A 25,415-nucleotide genomic window follows, 5' to 3' on the forward strand; every position below is an offset into this window, starting at 1 on the left:
CAGTGCTCCAGGACAGGTTGGACACAGGGGCTTGGAGCAACCTGCTCTAGTGGAAGGTGTCCCTGTCCATGGCAGGGGGTTGGAGCTTTAAGGTCCCTTCCAACCCAAACCATTCTATGGGTTTTGATACTTGGTGTGCTATCCCTACCTGGCCACTTGGATGCTCTGGTTCCAGGATCCAGGTGGATTTCAAGCCTGGAAAGGCTGCACTGCACGAACTCCTCTGATGTCACCCACACAGGAGGCTACAGATTGGTACCAGGAACTGTCACCATTTTGTTTTGCTCTTTTAGCAAACAAACCCAACCTCTGAAACCCATGCAAGATGCAGAGATAAAAACCAGTCATGAATAAAGACCAAAGAAGTTTGAAGGGTTTGCTTTTACCAAGTAATCAATACCTTCTGGCAGTTTTCCTCCAGCTCAAATACCACCAGCAAGCACAGTAACCCCTGGCAGGTTTTGTACACTGCTCTACAAGCATCTCATTAAATATCACAATCGACTTCTAAAAAAAGAAAGCATGAACTGAAGTTGTTCTATGGCAAAAGAGAGACAGAGAATGAGTGCTGGGAAAGGATACTGATGGACAAAACAAGGTTAGAGTTTAGGAGGTCCAGTTCTCACACACTTTATCTGCTACTACACTGTCTCTCTGGGGCCAGCTGCTGGGAAATGGTGTATTGCTCACACAACATGTGCAATCTGTGCTTAGTGCAAGCCTTGGTTTCACTTTGCTCTGCTAAAGCATTAGGTGAGCAATCCAAGCCGACTTATTAATACATCAAATGACAATAAATCAGTTAGAGGGAGATGAATTACTGAACTCACAATAATTTAGTGCTCAGAGACTAAACTCTGTAAGCTGGGAACTACTGAACACAGAGCTTGATCTCCCTCAGAACAGTCTTATTGACATGCTGTAGAGTGCCAGTCCAGTGGAAAACTCAAAGAAGAGACACCATCCTTTATCTTCATTAAACATGGCAAGCAATGGCAACAATCTTCTCAATGAAGTAGCTCCCAACCCTCTGGGAAGCACACATACAACAAATCAAATGTTACAGAATAATTTCACTGGGGTCCATAGTGCAGTAGTAACAGCAAATGTTCTTCCTGGTAGCCAAAACTATGCACTGAGCTGCATTCAAAATTTCCCTACCCTACAGCTCTGCTTCAATGCTCCAAATGGAAAAATTATGTCAACCACAAATCTTTGGTCAAAGCATCTCAACATTAGGATGGCACTTAATTTCTATTGGCTTTTACTGGTTTGAGGCAAATCTTGAGCTACAAAACACATTAATGTACAACTCTGCTTCCTCTAAGACACGACAGAGTACATCTAAGAATGGATGGAGGTCTAGACTGAAAGCAAAGAATGGTAGGAACAATGCAAATACTGATCCTAAAACAGCAGACACAGATACTACAGGAAAGAGAAAACTTAGTTTGCTCAAAATCCTCAACAGTGTCTTTACTACATGAATGGAAAGTACCTCCTTGAAAATGAGAATTTAAGATGCAGTGCAAGAAACCAGAGGTGAAATCCAGCCCCATATCAGGCATTATATGAAAGGCACAATAAAGTTAGTATTAAGACAAAGAGTAACATCCAGCAACTCCATGTGACTGAGAGCAACTCTTATTTACTTCTCCATGCACCTTCTTCAGATTCTTTTTGCATACACAAACCAGTTCTGTAGCACTAAGAAAAACAGCTCCAGTATATTACAATGTCCTTTAATAACAAAAAGCCACCAATTGCCTGTGTGACTCAACAGTTTTGACACTCCCACCTGTACTGAGGTTCAGAAGAGGAATAAACTCGCAGCATTTCACTGGGGTACCTGATATTTTCACGCTGATTGCTAATATTAAAGACTGAAGATGAACCACAGGTTCACCTTCAACGTCACTCAGGATGCCCACCTTGACCTAAGCCAAGTCTAAGAAACAGGTCTAAGCCCAGAGTCAGCATATATGTTGATATAAACCCACCTCTAGAATCTTCTGAACAAACCATTTTCTATTACTTTGGGGCAGTCATTACAGAGTCACAATATTTTGTCAACCTTTTACTTGTACAGTCATTAATCATGCACCATTTAACCACTGGTTTGTCATTTAGTCTCCTAATCCTTTTCAAATCCTTCTGCTTATTTTCACATCTTTTTTCTATCCCATTCTATGTGTCTTGCTAATTACACTCCTTCACTGTCATACGCTGTTTCAACACAGACATGCTGAGCCAGAGGTGGTTTGATCACTTGCTGTTATATGCCCAATGAATCATCTGCTATTGTGACATTTAAGAGATAAACAGTGTTAGTGGAAGATGCTCAAGTGCACTTCATTATCTGGACAGCTGCTGATAACGCGAGGGGAGGAAGGGTGAATGACCATTAGGTGGTGCACTTGAAAACAAGGTTTCTAACCTTGTAAACAAGAACAATGAGAAAGGATAATGCCTCGGATTTCCATCTTCTCAAAATAAGGAATTCTGCTCCCTTGCCAGACAGTATCATTTCCAAACGACTGTTATTTACAATTTTGCTGTATCCTGAGCCAACCAACCATTCCTGCCAGTCTCTGGAGACCTTCCGTCTCCAGAAGTGAGCCTATGAGGCCAGCAAAAGCGGACACATCCAAATGACAGGCACCAGAAACGGGTGACACATGAATGAAACAGCAGACATCACCTGAAAACTTAAGCACAACTGAATCACTCATGGCAAAAGTAACTGAAGAGGCACTGTGATGTACATAAGAGAAAGAAGGGAAAGAAGGAAACATTTCCTGTCAAAGCCAAAATGTTCAACTAAAACAAGTGAAGGACCAAGTACCTCCCAAAACAACCTTGGCACTATGCAAGAATTGGTTGGGCAGTTTCCACTTGCCAAAAACAATGCCGCGGACACAGCAATTCCCAAATACACTCAGGTCACGTAACCCCATTAGATCAACAGCTCCTAATTAATTTAGGGTATGGATCAGTCCTCAAACACCTTTTGCTATAAAAAAGACCTACTGAAAGTGATGAAGAGGAATCATTATGCCTAACACCCGCAACAGCTTGCTGTAAACACATTTGGCAGCACAGGGAGGTTCCTTTATGGCATAATCCATTTTTATATACACCTAATATTTTCAGGTTTTCAACTGATTGTCAGTGTGTTTGTAGAGGCTGTTAATGAACCTCATTGCTAAAAGCAGTTACAATTCCGTAGCTATTAATACACCGTGACATCAGTTATGTCAGCTTCCGAGTGAATCACAGTTGCAAACTTGTAGGTGTTCGATAGCTGGTTGTCATGTCGAAATAGAACATTGTTAAATATAATCCAAGTCTGTCCTAGTTTTGCAACTCTTTTCCCCTTTCTGCACTGCAGCCTTAGTGGACTGAACACCTGCAGGTCTGAAGAGATAAGCACAGGGCTATCAAGGGAAAAACAGATCAACTATTAGACCATTTAGATCAGCAAGATTTAAAGTATTCACTTTTGACTGCAATTTCCTCTCAAGTCTGATGCCTCTAAAAGCTTAATAGAGGAGGTCACTGAGTCTTTCACAATGTCTAAACCATGTAAGATGCACCCATATCAAGATGTTAAGCTTCCCTCCTCGTCCCGTCGTGCCGTTCCCCCCCCCATTGAAATAAAAGGCTGAGACTCTTTCCTGACATAGTAGTTTGGTATTAGAGGCAAAATACAGTTTCCAAACCATTTACTGAGTGTCAGACACCAAATGCTGCTTTAATCTGCTTTACTGACACTCGCAGAACACTTCTGTACTGGTCAAACCGTACATAAAAGCACATTCTTACCAAAACTGACAGAAGCTGGGAAATTATTAATGAACATTTTGATCAGTGAAACATTTTCAGGTCATCATGTTGTCACCACTTCAGATTCACCTCCCCCTCCAAACGCTTTCATGCACCCTGTACAGGTGATCTTTGGAAACCCAGTCTTAGGGCTTTAGGTAAAAGGTGTCTGAGGAAATAAACCAGTTTTTTGTATTTCAGGAAATTAAAAAAATTATGGTCTGAAATACGACTTCCTGATTTTCACAGGCAATGTGTCCTGCAAACTTGCTGTCTCTCTGCAGCAGATGGCTGCAGTGAACAGACTGTGAAAACAGAGTCAAATTCACCAACTAAAATGGACTGGGGCTAATTTGTCTGGTATTATTCCTAGAGCAGCAGTCAACTTTGCCTCAACCAACCAAGCAATATTTCATATTGCTCTCTAGTAGGTAAGCTAGGCAGCACTGAGACAGAAATAGAAAAATATTGAAATAGGGCCGACACGATGCCAGGTTTAGAGACACTTGGCTTGGGTTGGGTCTTGGGAAAAACTGAGTTTGGGCCATAGCAGCCACCTCCTGTCCAGGAGCTCTAAGAGTGTTTCTGCAGAGACAAGAGGAGACAGGTCACAGAACAGACCTATTCCTGTTACTAGGCAGAAGCTGGGAGTTCAGTAGAAACTGATGAAAAACAAGTTTATAGAAAGATAACTTGGGACTGTGGCATGACTCAAACGGGAGAGCTGAGAATTACTGTTGTGAAACAGTCCAGAAGTGGGTCCTGAGGAACAGATACAATTGTCAGTCAAGTTCTGCTCCTTCCCCTAGCCTCAACCTGCACTTTCTCAAGCCACACATTTATGTTTTCAGTCCCTTCAAGTGAAATACTTTAGACCAGACGTTAAAATCACAAGCCCTTTGTTTTATCATAAGTGATCCCCTTACACTGCAGCACTGTTGCGTGAGAAAGAGACTTGCTGTGCACCCACAGACTTAGACTGCACAACCAGAGCTTATGCATATTGGGGAGGCAAATCATTAAACGACTGTCTCCTTACTCATGCAATTTTCAGAACCTACACATGCACAATAACTAAACCAAGATCTCTCAACTGTTCTTACAAAGCACCAAGTGGAAAAGGTGGAAGGTCCTTGGGCTGCCATAGAGAAAACATCATTACCTTTATTATTGCTTGCCAAAGCTTCAGCTTGTCAATTAGATATTGAGAACAGCTTTCTCTATGACAAAGGAAAATATCCAATAAACATATGCTGCTGGCACAGTGAAAAAAAACACCATGATGCTAATTTTGGAATACATGACCTGTGGAAATACAGACAAACAGGAAGAAAAGGGAAGAAAAACATAAGGGGAATACTGAAAATCTTAGTGGGACATTGTTACTGCAGAGGTTGCTGCAGGAACTGAAATATTTATAGGCAGGCGAAAACTATTGATCGAGACATGATAAAATCAGGAGGCAGCCACAGAGATGAAACTCCACCCAAAGACCTCAGGCTGCTGTCCAAAACCAGTCCCATGGGCAGCAGTGCCTGGAGCAGCAGTCACCTCCTGCAAAGGAAGGGGAGGAGGGAGCAGAGAACTATCGGGCTGCAGACAGACATCAGCAATGAGCTTTCTCCAGGCTGAAAGGATCAGACCTGAAACAAGACTGGAGCATCCTCATGAACTGAGTGATCTCAAAGCACTCTGACAAAGACCTGTGTGATAGCAGCACACATGCCTCAATGCCAGATACAGAGCAGTTATTGCAGTGAGCTGTCTGATCACAGAGGGAAAGCTGCTGCTTAGTGCAGCAGAAAGCAAAACCAGGTGCTTTTAAGCTGAATTATGCGAGTTGCTATCTACAAGAAGAAATACTTGCCTTTTTTAACACACACACACACACACACACAAGCCCAGAGACAGCACCTCTTCCACCCTCAGCCCCGTATCTAAGAGCAGTCACTCAAGAAACCCATATGATCAGTACCACAGCATTCCTAAAGGCCCCAGATGGAGGAAGAAAGTACAACGTTGACAGCATGCAGTGACACCACTGTGCAAGAACGAGTGCCATGGGACGCTAACGTTACCATGGAAATGTCCTCATACCACGTAACATTTTGACACTGTCTGTTTTCCGAGAAGCAGCAATGATGTGGCAGCCTGCAAAGCCTGTTAGAGTTTCACCACGGTTATTACTGCAGCCAGAAGTCAATTCCAACTGCCTGGGTATTGGATCTTGACCAATCTGGCATCTCCTCTTTCTAAAGTGCACGAGGAAGCTTTTAACAGAAACAGTTCCATAAATCACCCGGGTTTAATGTGCACTGTCTGCCAGGCTGAGCATTGGCCCACATGCCTGCTTTCGGCACTGCTTGCCCTGCTTTCTAGACCAGCTTTTTCAGAGTTCCTCATCAACTTACTTGAATTGCAGAATCCAAGGGAGAGTCTTCTCCTCTGCTCAAGCTGCTTTGCATGACCAGAGCAGCAAAGTCTCAGCCCCACGCCTGCAGTGCTGTGGGGTGATTTTCTGAACAGCTGAAGTCAGGAATAACCCTAAATCCCATTCACTTTAAACAAATACTACAGAATCAAAGGACTGTCTGGGGTAGAAGGCACCTTAAGTCTCATCCAGTCCCAGTACCTGCCACGGGCAGGTACATCTTCCACTAGAGCAGCTTGCTCCAAGCCCCATCCAACCTGGCCTTGAACACTGCCATGGATGGGGCAGCCACAGCTTCTCTGGGCACCCTGTGCCAGCGCCTCAGCACCCTCACAGGGAAGAGCTTCTTCCTTAGATCTAATCTAAATTTACCCTTTTTCAGCTTAAAGCCATTCTCCCTTGTCCTACTAGATACCAAACCTCAGACATTTTTGAAAATGCTCAACTTCACTATTTAATATTTAAAACATGCACAGACTCTTGACAAAACTATGCTGCTCATTCCAGAAAGCTTGTTTTTATCTCAAGTATATCAGGTAATACTAGCTAACCCTTTCCTGAACAAAAATCCCAAATCTGGAGGGAATGCAACTGTGGACTACGTGAGTCACAAGAGCAGATACAGAGGAATCAACCAGAACAAAAATGTGCAGGTCTGTGCCAAATGAACCAAAATCACAATTGAAACATAACACTGGGTTGTGACAGCAATTCCTTCTGGTTTGGGGGGAACTGGGGCTGATTTATGCCACTGCCATCCAGAAATCAATCCACTACAACAGCTGGAAGTCTAATAGGCACTAGAAAGAGGAAAAGCTCTCGTTTATTCTCCTGACAATCTCATTAAAACCCAAATATGGATATATAAAGCAGCAGTCTTAAAATCTTTAAACAGATTTTCCTAACTTTTCACTAGTGCTGGGATGTCATGAACCAAGTACAAGAAGGAAAAAAGGTGAATAGTAAAAATAGAAGAAAAAGAAAACCACCCACCCAATCCTTCCAGGATGCTGCGAAGTGCTAAACTGCCCATGGAGTCAAGTGAGGGGCATGTTGGGTCCATGCACTGTCAGCGTATCCCTGCCAAGGTGGGTCATTCTGCAAATCCAACTCCACCAACAGCAGAGTTGTTTCAGATAAGAGGATGGTCAGCTCCAGGACACAAACGCACATCCCTTGTGGAGGGAGAACATAACCTCTTAAACCAGATCTGCCACCAGCGTGAAGTACCATTAACCACAATTACCTTTATTCTAGGTACTAACTGTGAATGATACCTCAACAGTCCCTTGAGCTGAGCACTGCAAAATGAAGCAATGTGAAGGTGCTTGAAAAAAAACAGGCCACTCCAGCTGCACTGAAAGCAAAGGTTTTTAAGGGTGCTGTACTTCACCCATGGATCCTCAGTTACAAAAGATCTCCAGCTGCCAAAATCACCCACAAAATGGTGCAGTATTCCTGGATCCTGGAAGACAAAGGACCTTATTACATTCACCCCATCTCCCAATCCCAGAAACATCCCAGCAGCATGGGTCTTGCTAAACAACAATACAGAATTCAGACTGATCTGACTGCCAAAGCAACACAAGGAAATTCAATAAAAGCGCATGTGGAGACCAGTGATGAGTGGTGTTCCTCAGGGATCAGTACTGGGACCAGTGCTGTTCAGTATCTTTGTTGGCAGCACGGACGGTGGGATTAAGCGCGCCCTCAGCAAGTCTGCCAACATCAGCAAGCTGTGTGTTGGTGGACACTCTGGAGGGAGCTGTCAACCATGGACTTGATAACCAGAAGGACCTTGACAGGCTCGAGCGGCGGGCCTGGGTGATCTTCATGAAGATCCACAAGGCCAAGTACGAGGTCCTGCACCTGGGTGGGGGCAACCCCAAGCATAAATACAGGCTGAGCATAGACTGAGTTGAGAGCAGCCATGAGGAGAAGGACTTGGGTCTGTTGCTCGATGAGAAGCTCCCCATGACCTGGCCATGTGCACTTGCAGCCAACCGTGTCCTGGGCTGCATCAAAAGGAACGTGAGCAGCAGGTTGAGGGATAGGATTATCACCCTCTACTGCGCTCTCGGGAGACCTCTCCCTGCAGTCCTGCATCTGCCTCTGGGGCAACAGCACAAGAGGGACATGGAGCCATTGGAGCGAGTCCAGAGGAGGGCACAGAGATGCTGCAACGGCTGGAGCAGCTTTGCTCTGGAGCCAGACTGAGAGAGCTGGGCTGCTTCAGTCTGAAGAAGAAAAGGCTCCTTAAGGGGAGACCTTAGAGCAGCTCCCAGTGCCTAAAGGGGATACAAGAAAGCTGGAGAGGGGCTTTGCACAAGGGCCTGTAGGACAAGAGGGAATGGCTTTAACCTGCCAGAGGGGAGACTGAGATTAGATACGAGGGAGAAGTTATTCCCTGCAAGAGTGGTGAGGCCCTGGCACACGCTGCCCAGAGAAGCTGTGGCTGCCCCATCCCTAGAAGTGTTCAAGACAAAGGTAGATGGGGCTAAGTGCAACGACTGGAACTAGATGATCTTTATGGTGCCTTCCAACCCAAACCATTCTATGATTCCCTAAAATAGCAGTAACTTCATAATGCTGAAAAACATTAATGCACAAATTCCAGGAAGAGAATAAGTAGCCAGGCAGCAGTCCTGCAGGAAATGATCTGGATTATACCTGAATGCGAGTCAGGAGTGGGGACACTCTTGCAAAGCACTGTGTGTATTTATAGGAATATTACACACAAAGTGTGGGAGAGAAGTTGCTTCTCCCTGCTAGGAGCCAGACAGCAGCCACTTCTCCTCCTGCAAGATCCTGAGTGCAGCAACAAGGCCAATATGATACTTGAAAACTGACCTATAAAATTCAATCAGGCTTCTTTGGTCCAAAAAGCAAGAGGAGGAAGAGGGATGCCAAGCAGCAATGGTTGTGATTATGGTAATTTCCTGGTTTGGGATTATCAGCACAGGGAAGAACAGTTTGTGATGTGAGGAGCTTCTCAGAAGACAGCAGCAATCAATTGCTTCCCATGTGGCTGGGAGCATGACAACAGAAAGCAGCTTAAGTTCCATTGAGATTTAAGCTAAATTTTAGGTTAAAATGTCCTTCTCATTAGGAATAGGTTGTTATTTGGGAAGCAGCCACACGGCTCCTCAGGACCCCCTTCTGCCTCTACATTTGTAAGAATAACAACATACAAATATTAGCACAAGTTCCTCTTAATTATAAAACAGTTTCGAGAAGAATGTGACATTTACCTCTGTATACTCTGTACTCTGCAAATCAAGCACTCAGACGTTTAAACTGGCTCCTGCAAGGCTGTACGAGTTCTTTGTGTATTGGACAAAGGTGATATAACACTCTAATGGCACAAAGCTGAAACACTATCTGCCACAGTGATTTAACTGTGGCTGGATTTGGTTAAAAGATAGGGCTGCTGAGCTTTGCTGTATTCCCACATGAAGCTTGGCTGTACCAGGGCTTCCCAGTCTGTACACGTGTGCTGTTTGCAAAAGCAATGCCAAAAATATAAGTTAAATGCAGATCCCAAGGCAAGCACAGTTTGACAGCAAAAGCAGAGCATGCCTAATTTGTGTATGTCATCAGCAAATGATTTAAGCAATGGCATCTACTGAGGCATCATTTGTGCTGCAGGATCCCTATCGTGACACATGTTCCCATTCAGCATGGCATGGTTTTCACACCCTTTCCCAAAAATAAAACCAAATCTCAAAGGAACATCATTTGGATAGACAAATATTCAAACTGCATTGAGCAGCTCTGTAGGACACCAGAAATCCTTATTCAAATATGCTAACGGTGCTGCACACCAGATGTCTGTGGGGAAGAGGAAAAGATGGGAGGGCTGAGAGGCCTGTGTGAGCCAGGTCCCACTGCCCCACTAAAGTGCATCAGCAACTTGCAGGCCCTTTCCTAACTTAAAATGTTCACATTTCTAATGTAACCAAAGGCACTCAAATATGAGCAGATAGTGCTTCAGAAAATAACTGCACAGATAAATTATTCCTCAAAACAACTACTCCAATCAAACTTAATTCTTTCCTACATAAAGCAGATACATACATTCTGTCAAACAGAAATGTTGGAAGCAAAGTAGTTACAGCATTTCACAACTTGCCCTGATGTAAGAATCTGACAGAGTAAAGATAATTTTTTTTTTTAGCCTGGAGAACAGAGTGCTTTTGAATTAATAAATGTTGCATTAGAATTAAATGCACATGAAATAGAAGCAGTAAAGGAAACAGCTTCTCCTAGACAGAAAGCTTTCCAGGGACAGACTCTTCTATTTGGAAGTCAATTGACAGCAAAATAAGAGAAAAGAGATATCCTTCCCCTGTGGCTGGCAGGGGTCACGTACAACCAGCCCTCTACAACCCCTGCACACACGGTTTGAATATAACATCTTCCTCCAAGCATCTGTAACGCACCTCAGGCCAGGCACAGCCACCTTCGAGGGAAGGAGACAGCACTGAGCTTTCCAGTATCTGCACGTGTGTGCTGCAATAAGCAGTGCTAAGGGGACAGTGAAGTGAAGCCCATGACCTCATCAATGTTCCCTCTCCCCTGTCAATCCACACCCAGATGACCACCAAGGAAATGCCTACAATGTTTGAGATTCCAGGATGAGCTGCTACCTCTCTTCTCCCACATCATCATTTAGAACAATTCCTAAATCTCATCCGGCACCAGTGCAAGGCACAGGTGGATGCTCCAGGTTGGAACGTGCTGGATGAGTCTGCCAGGGTGCCCCATGGGAGACAGGAGCAAGCAGCAGCTTGTGCCCTAGGACAACTGCCTGCCACGCTGTGCACTGACCACTACCACGTCACCCTCCCCTATGCTCTCCCATCTGTCTCACTGTACCCATCTGCTGGGTTGTGCCACAGACTGGAAGCTCTCTGGGACAGAGACTGACATTTTGCTTTGCATTTCACAGACACAGCATGATCTTGGCCAAGGACTACGGCTCTCACGTGCGGCCACAACACCAAGAGCAACACAAATGAGGATGAGGCTTCAAATCACTCATTCCTAGTGCTGACTCATTCACAGGGCTCCTGCTCTGCTCCAGTCTCACACAGCCACAGGAGAAGACAAAACCCATCCTCCGTAATTGCATCTACTAATCACATATGCAGGCAACAGATCCAAAAAGCAGAAAGCTGCCTTTGGTGCACAGGGGATGCAAGGAGCAGCACAGCTTGTTCAGCTCTCACCCAACTAGGTGTATCTGCTGAGTAAAAGTCAGTTGTTGCATTTATGGTCTGGATTAACTCATGAGCAGGTGTGAGATCACCAACCTCTGCAGGTATTATCTGTAGCATCTTCTTCTAGGGTGCTGATCCATTTCATACACTTCCCTCTGATGAGAGACTGATTTGACAGCAGCCCTTCTAAAACTGTTCTCATTTTTTATTTAATTTTAATCCATTTGTGAAAGAAGCATCTGCTCACCTAGAGCCAGAAGATGCCCAGCAGGGAGAGATGCATTGCCTGCAATCACTAGGATAACCTACAAAGATACACTGCTAACTGTGCAAGAAGAGGGAAAAGCCATGGCTTCTGCTGCCTCCTGCCCAGCCAAGAGAGCTGGTGAGGTATGCAGCAGGGATCAGGCCACAGAAAAACTCTCTACATACTTGTTTATCCCAAAACTGATTCAGATTTGTCCTGCAGCATTCCTGGGGTAACACCTTGCCAGATGAGCCTCAGAGTCTGTGTCTTTGCAGGGCTTCAGGGATGAGCTATCATTTAATTTGTAAAAGATTAATGAAAAGAAGCCAACAATCCAGATGTGCAAATACTTTCCCCTGTCCCCTGTATGTCTGCCATGTGAACATGGTTACCGACCTAACAAAAAACTAACAAAACTGGTTAGAGGCATACAAAACTTAAGGTAACTTTGGATGAAGCAAAACCAGACTAGACACCAAAGGACTTAACATGTTTCATACATATACATTAAAAAAATACACAAATTGACTAGTTAAAACACTTGAATCATGATTTTCTTTAAAATCATATGTACCCCAATCCAGTACAGCGCTGCAGCTGAAAAACATCACTGGCAACATGAAACACACGCAGGGGCTCTCTCTATTTAACAACTTTGTGATGCTCTAATACTTAAAATTACAGAAAAGTTCAATGCTTACAATTATAGATAAATTCAATAGATAAAATCTAGACAAAAGAGTATTCTAAACTAAACAACATGTCCACAGCACATTCTTCCACCCCGATGTTATACATGGTTTTTTCAACCCATTAAATTAGTATTTCACATAGCTTCTCTTCAAAGCAACTGCCTGTAGCACAGTGAATCTGCCAGTACTTTATAGTGTGTGAAAGTAGCAGCTTAGGCTGAATTTTATCTCAGACTCAACTCTCTTCTGAAGGAGCAGCTGACACGAGGAAGGCTTACCATCAGTATCTAGGAGACATTTTGACTTTGGAAACCATTTTCTCTCTGCCAGACACTTGGTTCCAGCTGGCTGAGACACAATTTGATTCAACTGTCTTGCAGCCAGGGCAGAGGTGAGCCAAGCTCACCAAGCCAAGGTCCCTGTGCTGGGGTCCTGACCCACAGAACTCATGCACGTACCTCACAGCTATTCTGTACCTTCTCCCGCTTCCTGATCAAAGTATCCCTGCTATCCCCACTTCCATGGGTATAAGATACCCGTAAGAAATATGTGTTTCCTCTTGTGCAGATGCTCAAGTTGTATTTGGACTGTATCTGCTTTTGCAACATGACCAATGGCTATAGTCTCCCAATCACCCAAACCTGTACCCCTGCCCGGGCATACCTCAGGTGCCTTCTGCCATTGCAATTGGGTGTCCTTCCTTAGAAAACCAGGGTGTAGGGTGAAACAGAAAGGAATTGGTGTCTTACTGCATCTCACCCACTTAAGCCAAAGTACAGCTGGAGCACACACCCAGGCCTGAGAAGTACCCCTGGATCCTGCAGCTTAGACACAGGAGCTTAAGGAAATCCCATCCTCTCAGCAATATTTCACATTTCCCTGCCTGTGTTTCTTTAGGTACAGTCTCTGTGCTCTGAAGTACACAGGGTCCTCATCTGGAAGTTCTGAGCTCTTCTGGCTTCCTGACTCCTAGCAGGTCCACCACCATTACACCTACTGTCCTTGTGACTAAAACCACCTTCCCTCTCCTGCCCAAAGCTTGCTGGGTTTTGCATGTGCAGCTCCAAGTCAGTTGCTGTTGCTCTCTACCAAAACCTCACTTTCTGTCCTGCTTTAGCCAGCTTTCCAAACCTCATGCTCTTCCCAATGAACAAGCTGGTTTTCCTCCATGACAGCAAACACATCCCCATTTAAACTTACGGATGCCTCTCATCCTGGAGTGGGCAGGTCTGCTCTATGGCTGCTGTCAGAGGTGGATTTGATACACCCCATTCCACAACCCCACAGCTGCAAACTGCACCCAGGACTCCAGCGTCACCTACAAGGCAGGTCCCCACAGCCATCACGGATCCTCAACACCCTATTATTAACCCATACAAATTTGCCACTTGGCAACTTGGTCCTTGGCAGTTTGGCCCTTTGCAGCATTGCCAGATGAATACCAGCGTACTGAACAGCTGATTCCAGCCAAGACTAAGTGTATGGCAGATCCTCATGACAGCTAAGATTTGTGTTCACACTGTTAGAAATGGGCACTGATTTAAGGCTCACATTTCTACATGCCCACAAAGAGTGCCTGATGGACTTTTACCTCTTTGCAGTCTACTACTCCATAACTGAAAAATTATCAGAGCTCAGGACAGATAATTTGCGTAAGTTAAACCAACAATTATGATGATGATGATAGCCACAGTTTAAAACTCCTTAACTTCACTGACATTACTGGGGACCTCAATGGAGCGAAGATAGTAGCACTCAGCCAGCAGGAAGGAGAGCAATATTACCACACAGAGATCAAAAGAGTTATTAACCCAGAGTCCTTACACTATTGACTGCAGACAGTAATTTCTGTTATTTTAAAGCCCCGCTGCACCTTACTGGTGAACAGAGCTCAGTGTTTGCTCAGAGTATCCTCTCTGTACACGCAGCAGAGGAATGAAAACGGTATTACAATGTAGGAGTCCACATCCACCTCTTTGGAGAGGCTTGCACGTGGCCTTATCTGCCATAGGACACACCTGAAACTCAATCAACCTCACACTCTGGAAGCATTCAGAAGCAACCCCATTTCTTGCTCCAGGTTCTATTGCTCTCCTGCCTACACTGGCTGCCTGCTCTGCACACCAAAATACAACCAGGATATCATCTGCATCCACTTCATTATCTAGAACTCAGCCCAGACACACTGGTGGGGCAGCAGGCAGAAGAGCTGTGGAAGATGAGAAGTCCTCTCACCTAATGTCCAGAAGGCAGACAGCAAAGAAGAACAAAAGGAACATGGCAGAAAAGGAAATATTCTATAAGTAAACGCATTTTTCTCAAAAGCAGAGCTATTTTCCAAGACCAAACATGGGAAATGTTGGAACCCAGACGTACCCTTACCATTGGCCAGATATGGCTAGCTGTTTCCACATCACCGTGGCTTTCAGCATAAGCACTCCTTCAAAATTCCTTTTATGCTCCTTTAATATGACCCTAACGTAGTAACTTAAATGTACACCTCAAGAATTTCTTCTGTTTGTAGATCTGAGCTCTCATTAGGCTCGTTTCCCTTTTCAGAGGAAAATGTCAAGTTTCTTTTAAGCTTGGCCATTTATCAACTACTCTCCTTTTCTGTAGGATGACTATCCTCTTAAAGATGTGGTTCTCAGCTTCAGACAAAATGGATGATGTGTCTGTTGGAAATAAGATTGTTTACTTTGTCAGTGCTCATGGGATCAATTTTTTTCTTTTTTCTTGCCATCTCCTATAGAGAACATCTTGCCAAGTGCAGTATTCATCTCCCTGAATGAGCTATCAAAATCTATTTTTTGACAGAAATCACACTGCAACCCAAACTGGTCAGAATCTCTCAATTTCAGGAGCATGCATGAGAATGAATAATACAAAATCTTGTCTGGCACAACTTCAGCATTTCTTCTACCATTTCTCTTTCATGGCATTTATTTTCTTGAGAAAATTATACGGTTGTAGTTTTAATGCACAAACATTCAAAGCAGCACACGTTCTTCCTTGCTGATTGCTCATACGTGTCTGAATACACACTCATAGGCACAGAATGCAGGAGCAGTGCTGCAATGTCCCCGCTGCACTGAACATTACCCCAAGCAGCTTTACTAACGAGACTAACTCAAGCAGGCAAAATCCATTAATAAGCTGCTGGAGAATGAGGTCTTAATTGTAGATTTATTTAATTCAGAAACAAGTACTCCTATTGTATGAAGAACAGCCTATTAACATTCATGCGTGAGCATTCAATAAGCATGAATAAATAGAAAAATGAATTTGCACTGTAAGGGCTGAAGCAGAAGCATTCACTTAAGCCATCATCCTGCTCAGAGCAAGAAGGGCCAGACACTGGGGAATGAAACGCTGTTGTGCAGGGTCCTCATACTCCAGCATGTCTCGCTATCAATCATTGCTGAAGCAACAGCGCCGAGACTTCCCAAAGCTCCCATTATTGTCTTATCACTCCCCAGCAATGGAACCAAAGATGAAGCAAATAAATCATCAGCAAAATTTCAAGAACAAGATTTAAATAAATACATCTGTTGGAGGAGACAATTTTCTGCTTGACACCCCTGCATGATGCTGATGACAATCCCAGGTTAATCACACAGATGATGAATTTATTCTTACGTCAATTCCTCTGGAAACAATAATGTTACAGGTGTAGCAATTAGCGGGCTGATTTGCCCATCTATCCCTCCTGGCATCTGCACATCTTGGGATGAGCCCCTTAGACAAAGAAGCATGCCGGCATTTTGAGGGATGCAACCATGACAGTCAGTGTTAAAATACGCCTTAGTTACCAACTTTCATTATATGCTGCTCAGAAGATTCGCTTACAGGTTCAGTCTCTGGTACTGTGTGTACTGTAAAAAACATCCCTCGTTTATAAGTGAGACAGAATGGACAGCGTTTCTCTGCCACTCTCCATCCACTCTCTCGGATGTCCTCCCTACTCTCACAGCTGCTGCACTGCCCTCCACTCCCAGCACCTTCTCCAGCACCAGTGCCCTTCCTTTCCTGTTCAACCCTCTTTCTTACCTACTTTTCCTCACCAATGTCCCTCTTTTTAAAGCTTAATCTCGTTTTATGACCACTGCCAACACTCTGAGACCAGAAATGTCTTTGTGAAGAGGGTAGAAATCGCTGCATCCATTCCGACAGGCTTCTGTACGTGTTTTGTGAGCTACTTCACCCTCATTTAAACAGAATCCCGTTTACAGCATGGCACATGGTGCCAACGACCCCTCAAAACAATTAGCTCACTGTGTATAAATCAGCACAGATTAGACACACTGTCCAGCAGAAGGGATGCCTTCCCCCAAGCATTGCCCTTCACCGCTCAACACAGCCTGGCACAAGAGGCAGACCAGGAGCGTAAGCCACTCAACTGCAAACGCCCCGGCTTCCCTATTGACGAGAAGAGGGAGTACATTTCATCATCATGAATAAATTCCCCCTTCTCATCACCACAAGCTCACGCTTCCCATGGACTGGAAAGCTGGTACCCTTCGGCAGGGTCAGGGCAGTACCGACACACGGCACAAACCCCCCCGCTCCTGCCCACCCCATGGCCGCACCGCTCCCACAGCGTCCGTGTGCTGGAGACCGGCCCCACCGGCACCCCTGTCCCACAGCTGCCATGGGCGCCCTCCCCGCCCCACACACCCCTCCCACTGCCACTCGCCCCCCAGCCCCACTCGCGAACAAGGCCCGCTTCAACCCCCGTACCCGCGTCCTCCTCGTCGAAGCTGTTCATGCAGGGGAAGTAGATGGCCAGGGCCTCGAAGGAGGCGGACAGGCTGAGGCGGCTCTGCGACCGCTCCATGAAGAGCCCGGGTCCGGGGGCGCCGCCGGGGGTCTCGCCGGCCGCCGGCGGCGGCTTGGCCAGCTTCGCCGCCCCATTCTTCACTCGGAGCACGGCCCGCGGCGTCTTGGCTGCGGCGGTGGCCGCGGTGAGGCGGCAGGGCGAGACGAGGCGAGGCGAGGCGAGAGCGCGGAGCGGCGCGGCGGTGGCCGCGGTGAGGCGGCAGGGCGAGACGAGGCGAGGCGAGGCGAGAGCGCGGAGCGGCGCGGCGGGGAAAGGAGAGGAGCCACCTGCTGCCGCCCGGCGCTCTGGGCGCCGCCCCGCCCCGCCGCCCCGCCCCGCCCCGCGCCCGCCGGCGCCGCCGGCGCCGCCAATCACCGCCCGCAAGGGAGAGACGGGCAGGGGCTCCTCAGCCCCGCGGCCATCTTCCTCGAGGCTATTGGGGTCGGTCCGAGCTTCCCGCCGGGCTATACGGGCCCGGCGGTGCCTCACACAAACCCCCTTGGTCGTGTGTGCCCCCAGCAATACTCTTGAGACTTTTAGGAGGTTTCTCCCAAAAGAGGGGAGATAAACGATGCATTTCAGGAGCGCCCCAGCCCGCAGACAGCCGCCTGAGGGGCAGCTGCTCCACTGAGGTGGATGCAGGGTAAAGGGTTTTTAGGCGCCTGCAGGATGACACAGATGGAGGGAGCATAGAGTGGTTTGGGTCGGAAAGGACCTTAAAATAGTCCAGTCCCACAGGCAGGGACACCTTCCACTAGAGCAGCTTGCTCCAAGCCCGTGTCCAACCTGGCCTTGAACACTGCCAAGGATGGGCCAGCCACAGCTTCTCTGGGCACCCTGTGCCAGCACCTCAGCACCCTCACAGGGAGATCCTTCCCTCACCTCTGAAGGGGCGTTTCAGTCATCGCCCGTATCCAAAGGCCCTCTGTGTCCCCAGAAGAGGCTATGCCCACCCAGGCCACAATAGCATTTAATTCTGTGCATTGAACTTTTTCCCCTTCCCTCCATCCACATCCCAAGGGCTGTTGTCGTCACTGCCCACCAGCAGAGGAGTCTTCTTTCTCCAGGACCTCTCTTCAGGCACCAAAAAACCTGCCAAAACCGACCAACCCCTCAGAACACTACAGACCCTGGAAGCATACAGGATCCCAGGCAAAAGCACGTAAACCAAGTGGTCTTCTTCAGTGCTTGACAGGAAGGCTGCTGCCGGCTTGGCTGAGCATTTAAACCGGTTCTGCAGCACACCGTTAGGTAGGTGCTGGTGGGAAGTTGTTCTGTGAAGGAAGAGAGCAAATTTTAGATCCTTCCCAAAAGCCAGCTCCATGTATGTCTTCTCTGACAAGCCTTATGGAGAACTACTGGCTCAAAAGCACCAGCTGTCTGCAGGTGCTGAGTATAGACATCACAGTATCACCCGTTTCCACTTTGGGAAAGGAAACCAGCATATCCTCGTTTATTCAGTGCAACAAATCCTGGGATGGGATCAGACAGAACATGTTTTCTGACAGCAACCTGATCTCCCCAGCATGCCTACTGTCCTCTCAGAGCACAAAGGAACATGTTTGTCATGCACTTGGTCTGTCGACCCATCACGATTCCCAAATGCCATCCCATTGAACGCATGAAGTGACAGGTCTGTTCGTGCTATTCCAAGAATGCAGATTAGAGCCCAACATCTCTCTAAGGAGAATTATGGCTAAAACTACTGTACACCGAGTGCTGTAGTGCAACAGCCTGAAGTGAAAAAGTGTTTTCCTCCTGCAGCAGTGGAGCCCAGCTGGAGACACCTGGGAGATGACTGGACTGGGCATCCCAGAGTCAGTCAATCCCAGCACTCGGCTCATCCCCACTAGAGGCCTAATAGAGCTCGAGACCTCATACTTACAAATACTGCTTTTGGGTTTATTTCACAGCAAGCAGCATAAGAATTAGAGCCCATAAGATTATCTGTACTCATCTCTCAAACACTTAATGAAACAATCCAGTAAGAGTTTTCTGTCTACTGAAAACCCTACCAGAGCTGTAGTGTGTTTGTGACTGCCAGTGTGAGGAAGCAGTGAGAGCAGGGCTGCTCTCACAGAAGGGGAGCCAGGAGCAGCCCTACAGCACAGAACATGACCAGGGTGGTGGTGGCAACAGGTCCTGTCAACACACCACCTCCAAGGTCAACCAGGAAAAGCCCAATGCCAGTTCAGGAACAGGGCTGAGACAGGCTCACTTACAACATGACCCAGGCAAGAACTCAAGGTCCCTGGGGTTGGAGGTTAAATAGAGCTCCTGGCAGAGGGAGTGAATGTGAGTCCCACATGAGGCTTGTCAGGGCAATTAAAGCTGATTAGTGTACTCCCAGCCTTGACATCTAGAGTCTTCATTATTGGTGATGCATCCAGAGGTCATTTGAATATCAGATGCCAGGCTGAGCTTGCAAGGCTTCCTAATAGAAAATATATTTTTTAATTCAAAAACTAATCAAAATTTGCTCTGAAGTTAGTGAGTTACATGAATTCCTCATCAGAGCCAGACTGGGGAGGCAGTAAAGCAGAAGGAACAGAATGAAATTACGACAGACAATGATGGCTCCAGGTCTGAGTTTTGAAAGGCAGGGATATCAGTGAGGAATGTATTACCATATGTTTAAAAAGAGATTTCAATAGCACCAATCAGAGCATTAGCAGCAACAGGGACAAATCCAAGTGCACTAAAGCTGTTAAGACAGCTCCTGTCTAGCAGTCCTGGCAGCACATTTGATCCAAGGAGCAAGAGGCATCTGTGAATCAAAATCTGCTTCCAGGTTCCTAGGCAGAGGAGGTACCTAGAAGTGCTGAGAGCTGCTTTCCATTCATTTAAAGCATGCAAGGAAAAATTTAAATAGGGGATAGAAATTTAATCTCAATTTTATGCTGTGGTCATCTAAACATAGAATCAGAGACATCTCTTGTTTCACTACATCTTGAAAGCATAGTGATGGCAGAGGTACCAGTGCCTAATGGACAACACAGGCCTGTGGTTTGGATATCTGATCTCTACCCTATCTTTTCTGTACTTCACTTTCTTCGCTAGTGCGCTGGGACCCTTCTGCTCTGAGCGCTTCGAGATCTGCCTATGAGGTGCTGAGGGGGACCATCACCATGACCCACTGTGCACCTTTATCTGCCAGCTTCCTCTCCCTCTGCAGGCACACCTTCTCAGCACCACTTGGCCACATCTTCTCAATCCTCCTGTTGTGCATTTTTAACCAGGCTGTCTCACACCTCCCTCTTTACCATACCTGTGGGACTGCCCATGCTTAGGTCCTTTCCTGCACCTTTCTGTTTCAGGGGGCCTTGGGCTGAGTGCTCTCAGCCTCATCCCTTAGCTTTGGTGTCATCTGCCTCTCATTTGCCTGCTACATTTTGCTCCTTGGGACAGGGACCTGCCTAACTCGTGTACTGCAGGGCTCTTTGACTACTGGTTGGGCCAAAACATCCTAAACCAAAACCGTCTGCCTTGAAGTGAGACAAAATGCATTGACAGCTGGAAATCAGATGGACAGTTAAAGGCGTAATGCCCTCCAGATGCCTGGAGGAAACAATTTGTTTTGGCTGCCTCTTTAAGGGAAATAAGGATTTGCAGTGAAGCTGGAAACTGTTAGTCCACAAGCGTTCCTCTTCACTGATCATCATGGATAGAAAGATCCTTGGGAGAGACCTAGAGAAGTGAGGATAAACAAGGCGGAAGATTCCTGTGATGTTGTAAATAAGCTGAGAGTGCAACTGAGAACAAATAAACTCAAAGATTTACTGCCTCCAGAATAGCATGTTTGTGGCTGCTCTAGTGGAAGTGGTTAATTGATTGTTTCCCCAGTGAAGCAGGCTCTGACTGATTGAACCATGGAAAGCTCTGATAGATTTTTCCTGCTGGCTCTTTCTCTTCCCGCTAGTCATGTAGCTTATAGTTTTGCCTTCAGTCTTAGGTGCCTGGGTCAGCCTAGGAAGTTAGGTTTTATAGAGTGGAGTGAGAGGATATACTGCCCTCTCCCTCTTGTACTCCCCTACAGTTCTGTGTGTGCCTGTTTGGAAATAAACCCAAACTCCCTGGTTTGTGTGTGTTGCTCTCTCAGTCCCGCCTGCCCACTGCTTGCTCAAAAAAAGAGTCCATGTGCTAGGAGCAAAAATGCAGCAGAGAAACAAACTCTGCTAGTGAAAACACATCTCATGCATAAATCTACTCAGAGTAAATACAGCATCCCTAAGGGTAAGGAGAGTTGAGCTCCTCCCGTCTCACACCACCTCTCCTTTCCCAGGGCAAAGCTGATGCCAGAGCCAGGCAGTTCATAGCTGGTAGTACATGATGTTCTCCACCTTAAATGCAAACCTCATCATCCCTGCTCTCCAGGGCTGTAATTGATTCCCTTACCTAACTCAAGTTCTTCTTGGTCTTTCTGGGCAGACTGGAGGGCAGGAGGTGAGATGTGCTGACCATGGATACAGATAACCACTGAATAAACACCACAGAATGGCCTGGCACTGCCACCTCCAGTCTTGCAGCATTGCAGCAATGTAAGATGATCCTGAGAGATAATGACCCAATGTGCCCAACTACACCGAGTACCAGTTTCACTGGGATTCGTTGTATAACTTGTATAACAATATGTATTTTAATTTATTATTTCTTGTTATTTATGTTGAGGGAATATTGCAAACTGATGCTAAACACAGAGTGAAAGCCTCTCTCTTCCCCAAGTGCTCACTAAGTAGTCAAGACAAAGAGCAGAAAGCAATTTAATTCTTCTCATACAAGTTCAGGCTACAAAGCATGGGAGTTTTGCTTGGCTTGCCCAAGACCACATAAGGAAAGTCTTTGTTGGAGCTAAGAATTGAATGCAGATTTCCTGCCTTAATCTCAAGACTACTGTCTGGTTTTCACTAATGCAAGCAATGTTCTAACCTTAGCAAAATTGCATTGTAAGCCAGACAGGCTTTTATAGCATCCTTTGCTGGCTGGGATCCAGGCAAGCCAGGAGTGCTCTGGTTTGTTCATAGCCCAACCACATACATGTCCTGCTGCAGCATAGCAAGTGCTGTCCTAAAGAGCCAGACCACTACGCTGTGCACATGGTGGCATTCAAAATACATTGCACTTATTTAAACCTAAATCCCATCTAGAAGCAGATTTGTGTTCAGTCTTGCAGTTCTTCCACTCTTTTTCTCCTAATATCCTGTTGACTTAAAGTCACATCTCTCTTGCTATCAAAACCAAGCCCACAAAGGTGCTAAACCACTAGTGAGACAGAGCCAAGAGGATGAGTAATGTGATGCCGTCATTGTTAGGTCCCTTGCTAGCCTTGCTTCTCACATTTGTCTAGCCTGCCTTTTCCCAAGGGTTAAGAAAACTTGAGGCTACGCAGTACATGCTGTACGCTGTTTTTATTGCTGGTACCTACTAAATCTGGACAGGTTCAGCCCATCCAGTGGCTTCCAACCCCTGGGAGCAGGAGTGTGGGAATGGGTTGGGCACTGCCATGAGGTATAACTCAGCAGACTATCCTCTTCTTCACTGTGCCTTCCCAAATGTTGGGGCTTTGTGTTGCTTGGTGGGTTTTTTTCCAGTTCAGTCAGACAAGATGGTAAATGGATGTTAAATCAGGCTGATTCTTTTCCAGTGACTAAAACGTGGACCCAGACTGATGAAGTGCAGGGTAGTGGTAATTTGCAGACACATGTCCCAGTATTCAGCTACAAGCAAGAAAGAAGAGGAGACACCTGCATGTAGAAAATGCTGTTAAGAGCAGGTTCTTGCTTATCCACTTCCCTGATTTATCATAAACACATCACCTCCCTAGGGGCCGTGATATTCTCCAGACTTTGAAATGTTAGACACACTGAGGAAGAGTTTGAAACAGCTGGGAAAAAGAGGATAGAAGAGCAACAGCAAGAAAAGCCAAAACTGCTGAACTTTGGAAGGCACAAGAGAAGGAAAGGACTGGAGACTTCAACCAGTCCAAAGAAGTTTTGCAGCCACAGGGAAGTTCAAGACAGCCAGAGAAGTGGACTTAGGGCAGGAACAAAAGTGAGACACTAAGGAGGAGCTCATCTAGCTCCTCTATAAAGCTTAATGAGAGAAAAGCCCACCTGGAAACTCAATCAATAAGCATCTGGATATTAAAGCAGCAGGTTGATTGGCCACAAGTGGTACAGTGCTGCAGCTCAGGTGGTTGTCTGTCCTGCCTGGGTGTGAAAACAAAGAGGCTGCTTTTGAAAACCTGGACCACAGTGTCTTCATTCTACACAGCATTCTGTGGAGTGGAGATTTTGTGGAAAATATCCTGAAGGTTTGAGTGAAAAGCGTTAGCAGATTGTGGCAGAATGAAAGCATGGAATTGTGCAGACAACCCACTTCCTTCAGTCCTTTCATTCATACCCACTTATGGTGTTGGCATTGTCACAAGTGGAGGCGATGCTGGGAATGACAGGTAGAATTTAGTGCATTTGAATTTAATCAGCAATTATTGTAAAACACAATAATGCTTCAACTAGTGAGTAATTTAACTCCAATTCCAAAAATATAGACGCATCCACTCTAGCTGTAAATTTCCAGCCTCTCCTCCAAGCAAACTAGCATATAGAAATGTATGAATGATAACCAAGCAAAGTAATGATGGCTGGAGAATTAAGATGTCTTAGAACTATCCAGCCAAATTACATAGCAATAGTATGGCACCTGTCCCAAGCCATACTTAGAAAGATTCAGGCTTACTTCTCTCATTGACATTAAAGGGACTATGTGTCCACCTGATTCCCCCTGCATACACACAGTGTGTGTGAAATGAGAGTAAATGTTTAAATACTGTTGTAACGTTAACATTCAGTGCCAGGACTGGCATGTTCTGCTTACCTGTGCGACTAGATCGTTTCCTGGAAGGAATACAGAAAATAGACATCTCATCTTTCTGATACTAACTTCTGAGTTTAAAAATACGAATCTAGCTTTTTAAGTAAGGATGTGTTTGTGAGCTGCCTCAACGTGCTGTAGTTCAGCGGCCCTCAGTGCAGAACACCTCCAGCCATCCCTGGGAAGCATCCCATAGCAGGGATCACCCCATGCCCTGGGCATCCCCAATGCCCCAGGCCAGCTTTGTGGGGCTTCAGTAGCTCAGCTCCTTATCAGGAGGTCAAGAAACCCAGAAAATCATAGAATCCCAGACTGGTTTGGGTTGAAGGGACCTTAAAGCTCATCCAGTTCCAACCCCTGCCACAGGTATGGACACCTTCCACTAGAGAAGGTTGCTCCAAGCCCCTGTGTCCAACCTGGCCTTGAACACTGCCAGGGATGGGGCAGCCACAGCTTCTCTGGGCACCCTGTGCCAGCATCTCACCAGCCTCATAGTAAAGAATTTCTTCCTAATACCTAATCTCAATCTTCTCTCTGTCAGGTTAAAGCCATTCCCCCTTGTCCTGTCCCTACAGGCCCTTGTCCAAAGCTCCTCTCCAGCTTTCTCCTAGCCCCTTTAGGCACTGGGAGCTGCTCTAAGGTTTCCCAGAGCCTTGTCTTCTCCAGGCAGAACAAGGGCATGTAAAATCTGTGCTGCAGCAACTAGCGTGCTGCTGGTGCTGGAGCTAACTGTGAGCTGATTTCGTTCAGGTTTTGCTGCAGTCTGTGGCATAAACCCTCCCTTAGAGCAGATATTCTCAGCACCTCAGTGAATGGTAATTTAATTTAGATTTAAAGTTAGGATTTAGGTCTTTTAGTTGCCAGAATAAATACTCATGTAGATGAAATGTTCCTCACGGTAGCTTGCCTCATCTCGACATTTCTGCTCCCTCCACAGGAGTAGCACATTGGGATCATCCATGCTGCTGAAGTCCGTGGTTTTGGGACTGCCGTCCCCTTTGCACACATGCTCTCAGCCTGGGAGGCAACAGGTTTGTGAAATATCTTTTTTAAATGAGTCTGCTGAGTCTGTAATAAGAACAGGACAGAAATAATCCTGTGCACAGCTTCCTGCAGATGGGCTTTAGTACTTGTAAAAGTTGTAACAAATGGATTTGCTCTGGGCTTGGATAGACATTGACAGATTTGTAGACTGAGATGCAACATAGTGGCTGCAGCAAAATTGCTTCTTGGAGGGAGAAGTCACTGCAAGCACTTGAGGATACTCCAGATGTGTTGCCATCTTGGACCTGTGCTGAGGCTGGTCTCA

At 46.1% G+C, this 25,415-nt stretch overlaps 1 protein-coding gene across 1 annotated transcript in view; it reads right to left on the minus strand.

Moving 5' to 3' along the window:
- Nucleotides 1–17,425, minus strand: part of RIMS4 (regulating synaptic membrane exocytosis 4) — a 53,790-nt gene extending 36,365 nt beyond the window's left edge. The window contains exon 1 of the mRNA XM_057432130.1: nucleotides 17,158–17,425. Within this exon, the coding sequence (XP_057288113.1) occupies nucleotides 17,158–17,254 (97 nt within the window). The 5' untranslated portion in view covers nucleotides 17,255–17,425. The remainder of the gene's footprint in view (nucleotides 1–17,157) is intronic.
- Between the last annotated feature and the right edge of the window lie 7,990 nt (nucleotides 17,426–25,415).

This window comes from Pezoporus wallicus, unplaced genomic scaffold (assembly GCF_028554395.1).
Source record: "Pezoporus wallicus isolate ANWC-B61680 ecotype Strahan unplaced genomic scaffold, APGP_CSIRO_Pwel_v1 contig_10810, whole genome shotgun sequence".
Classification (NCBI taxonomy): Eukaryota; Metazoa; Chordata; class Aves; order Psittaciformes; family Psittacidae; genus Pezoporus; species Pezoporus wallicus.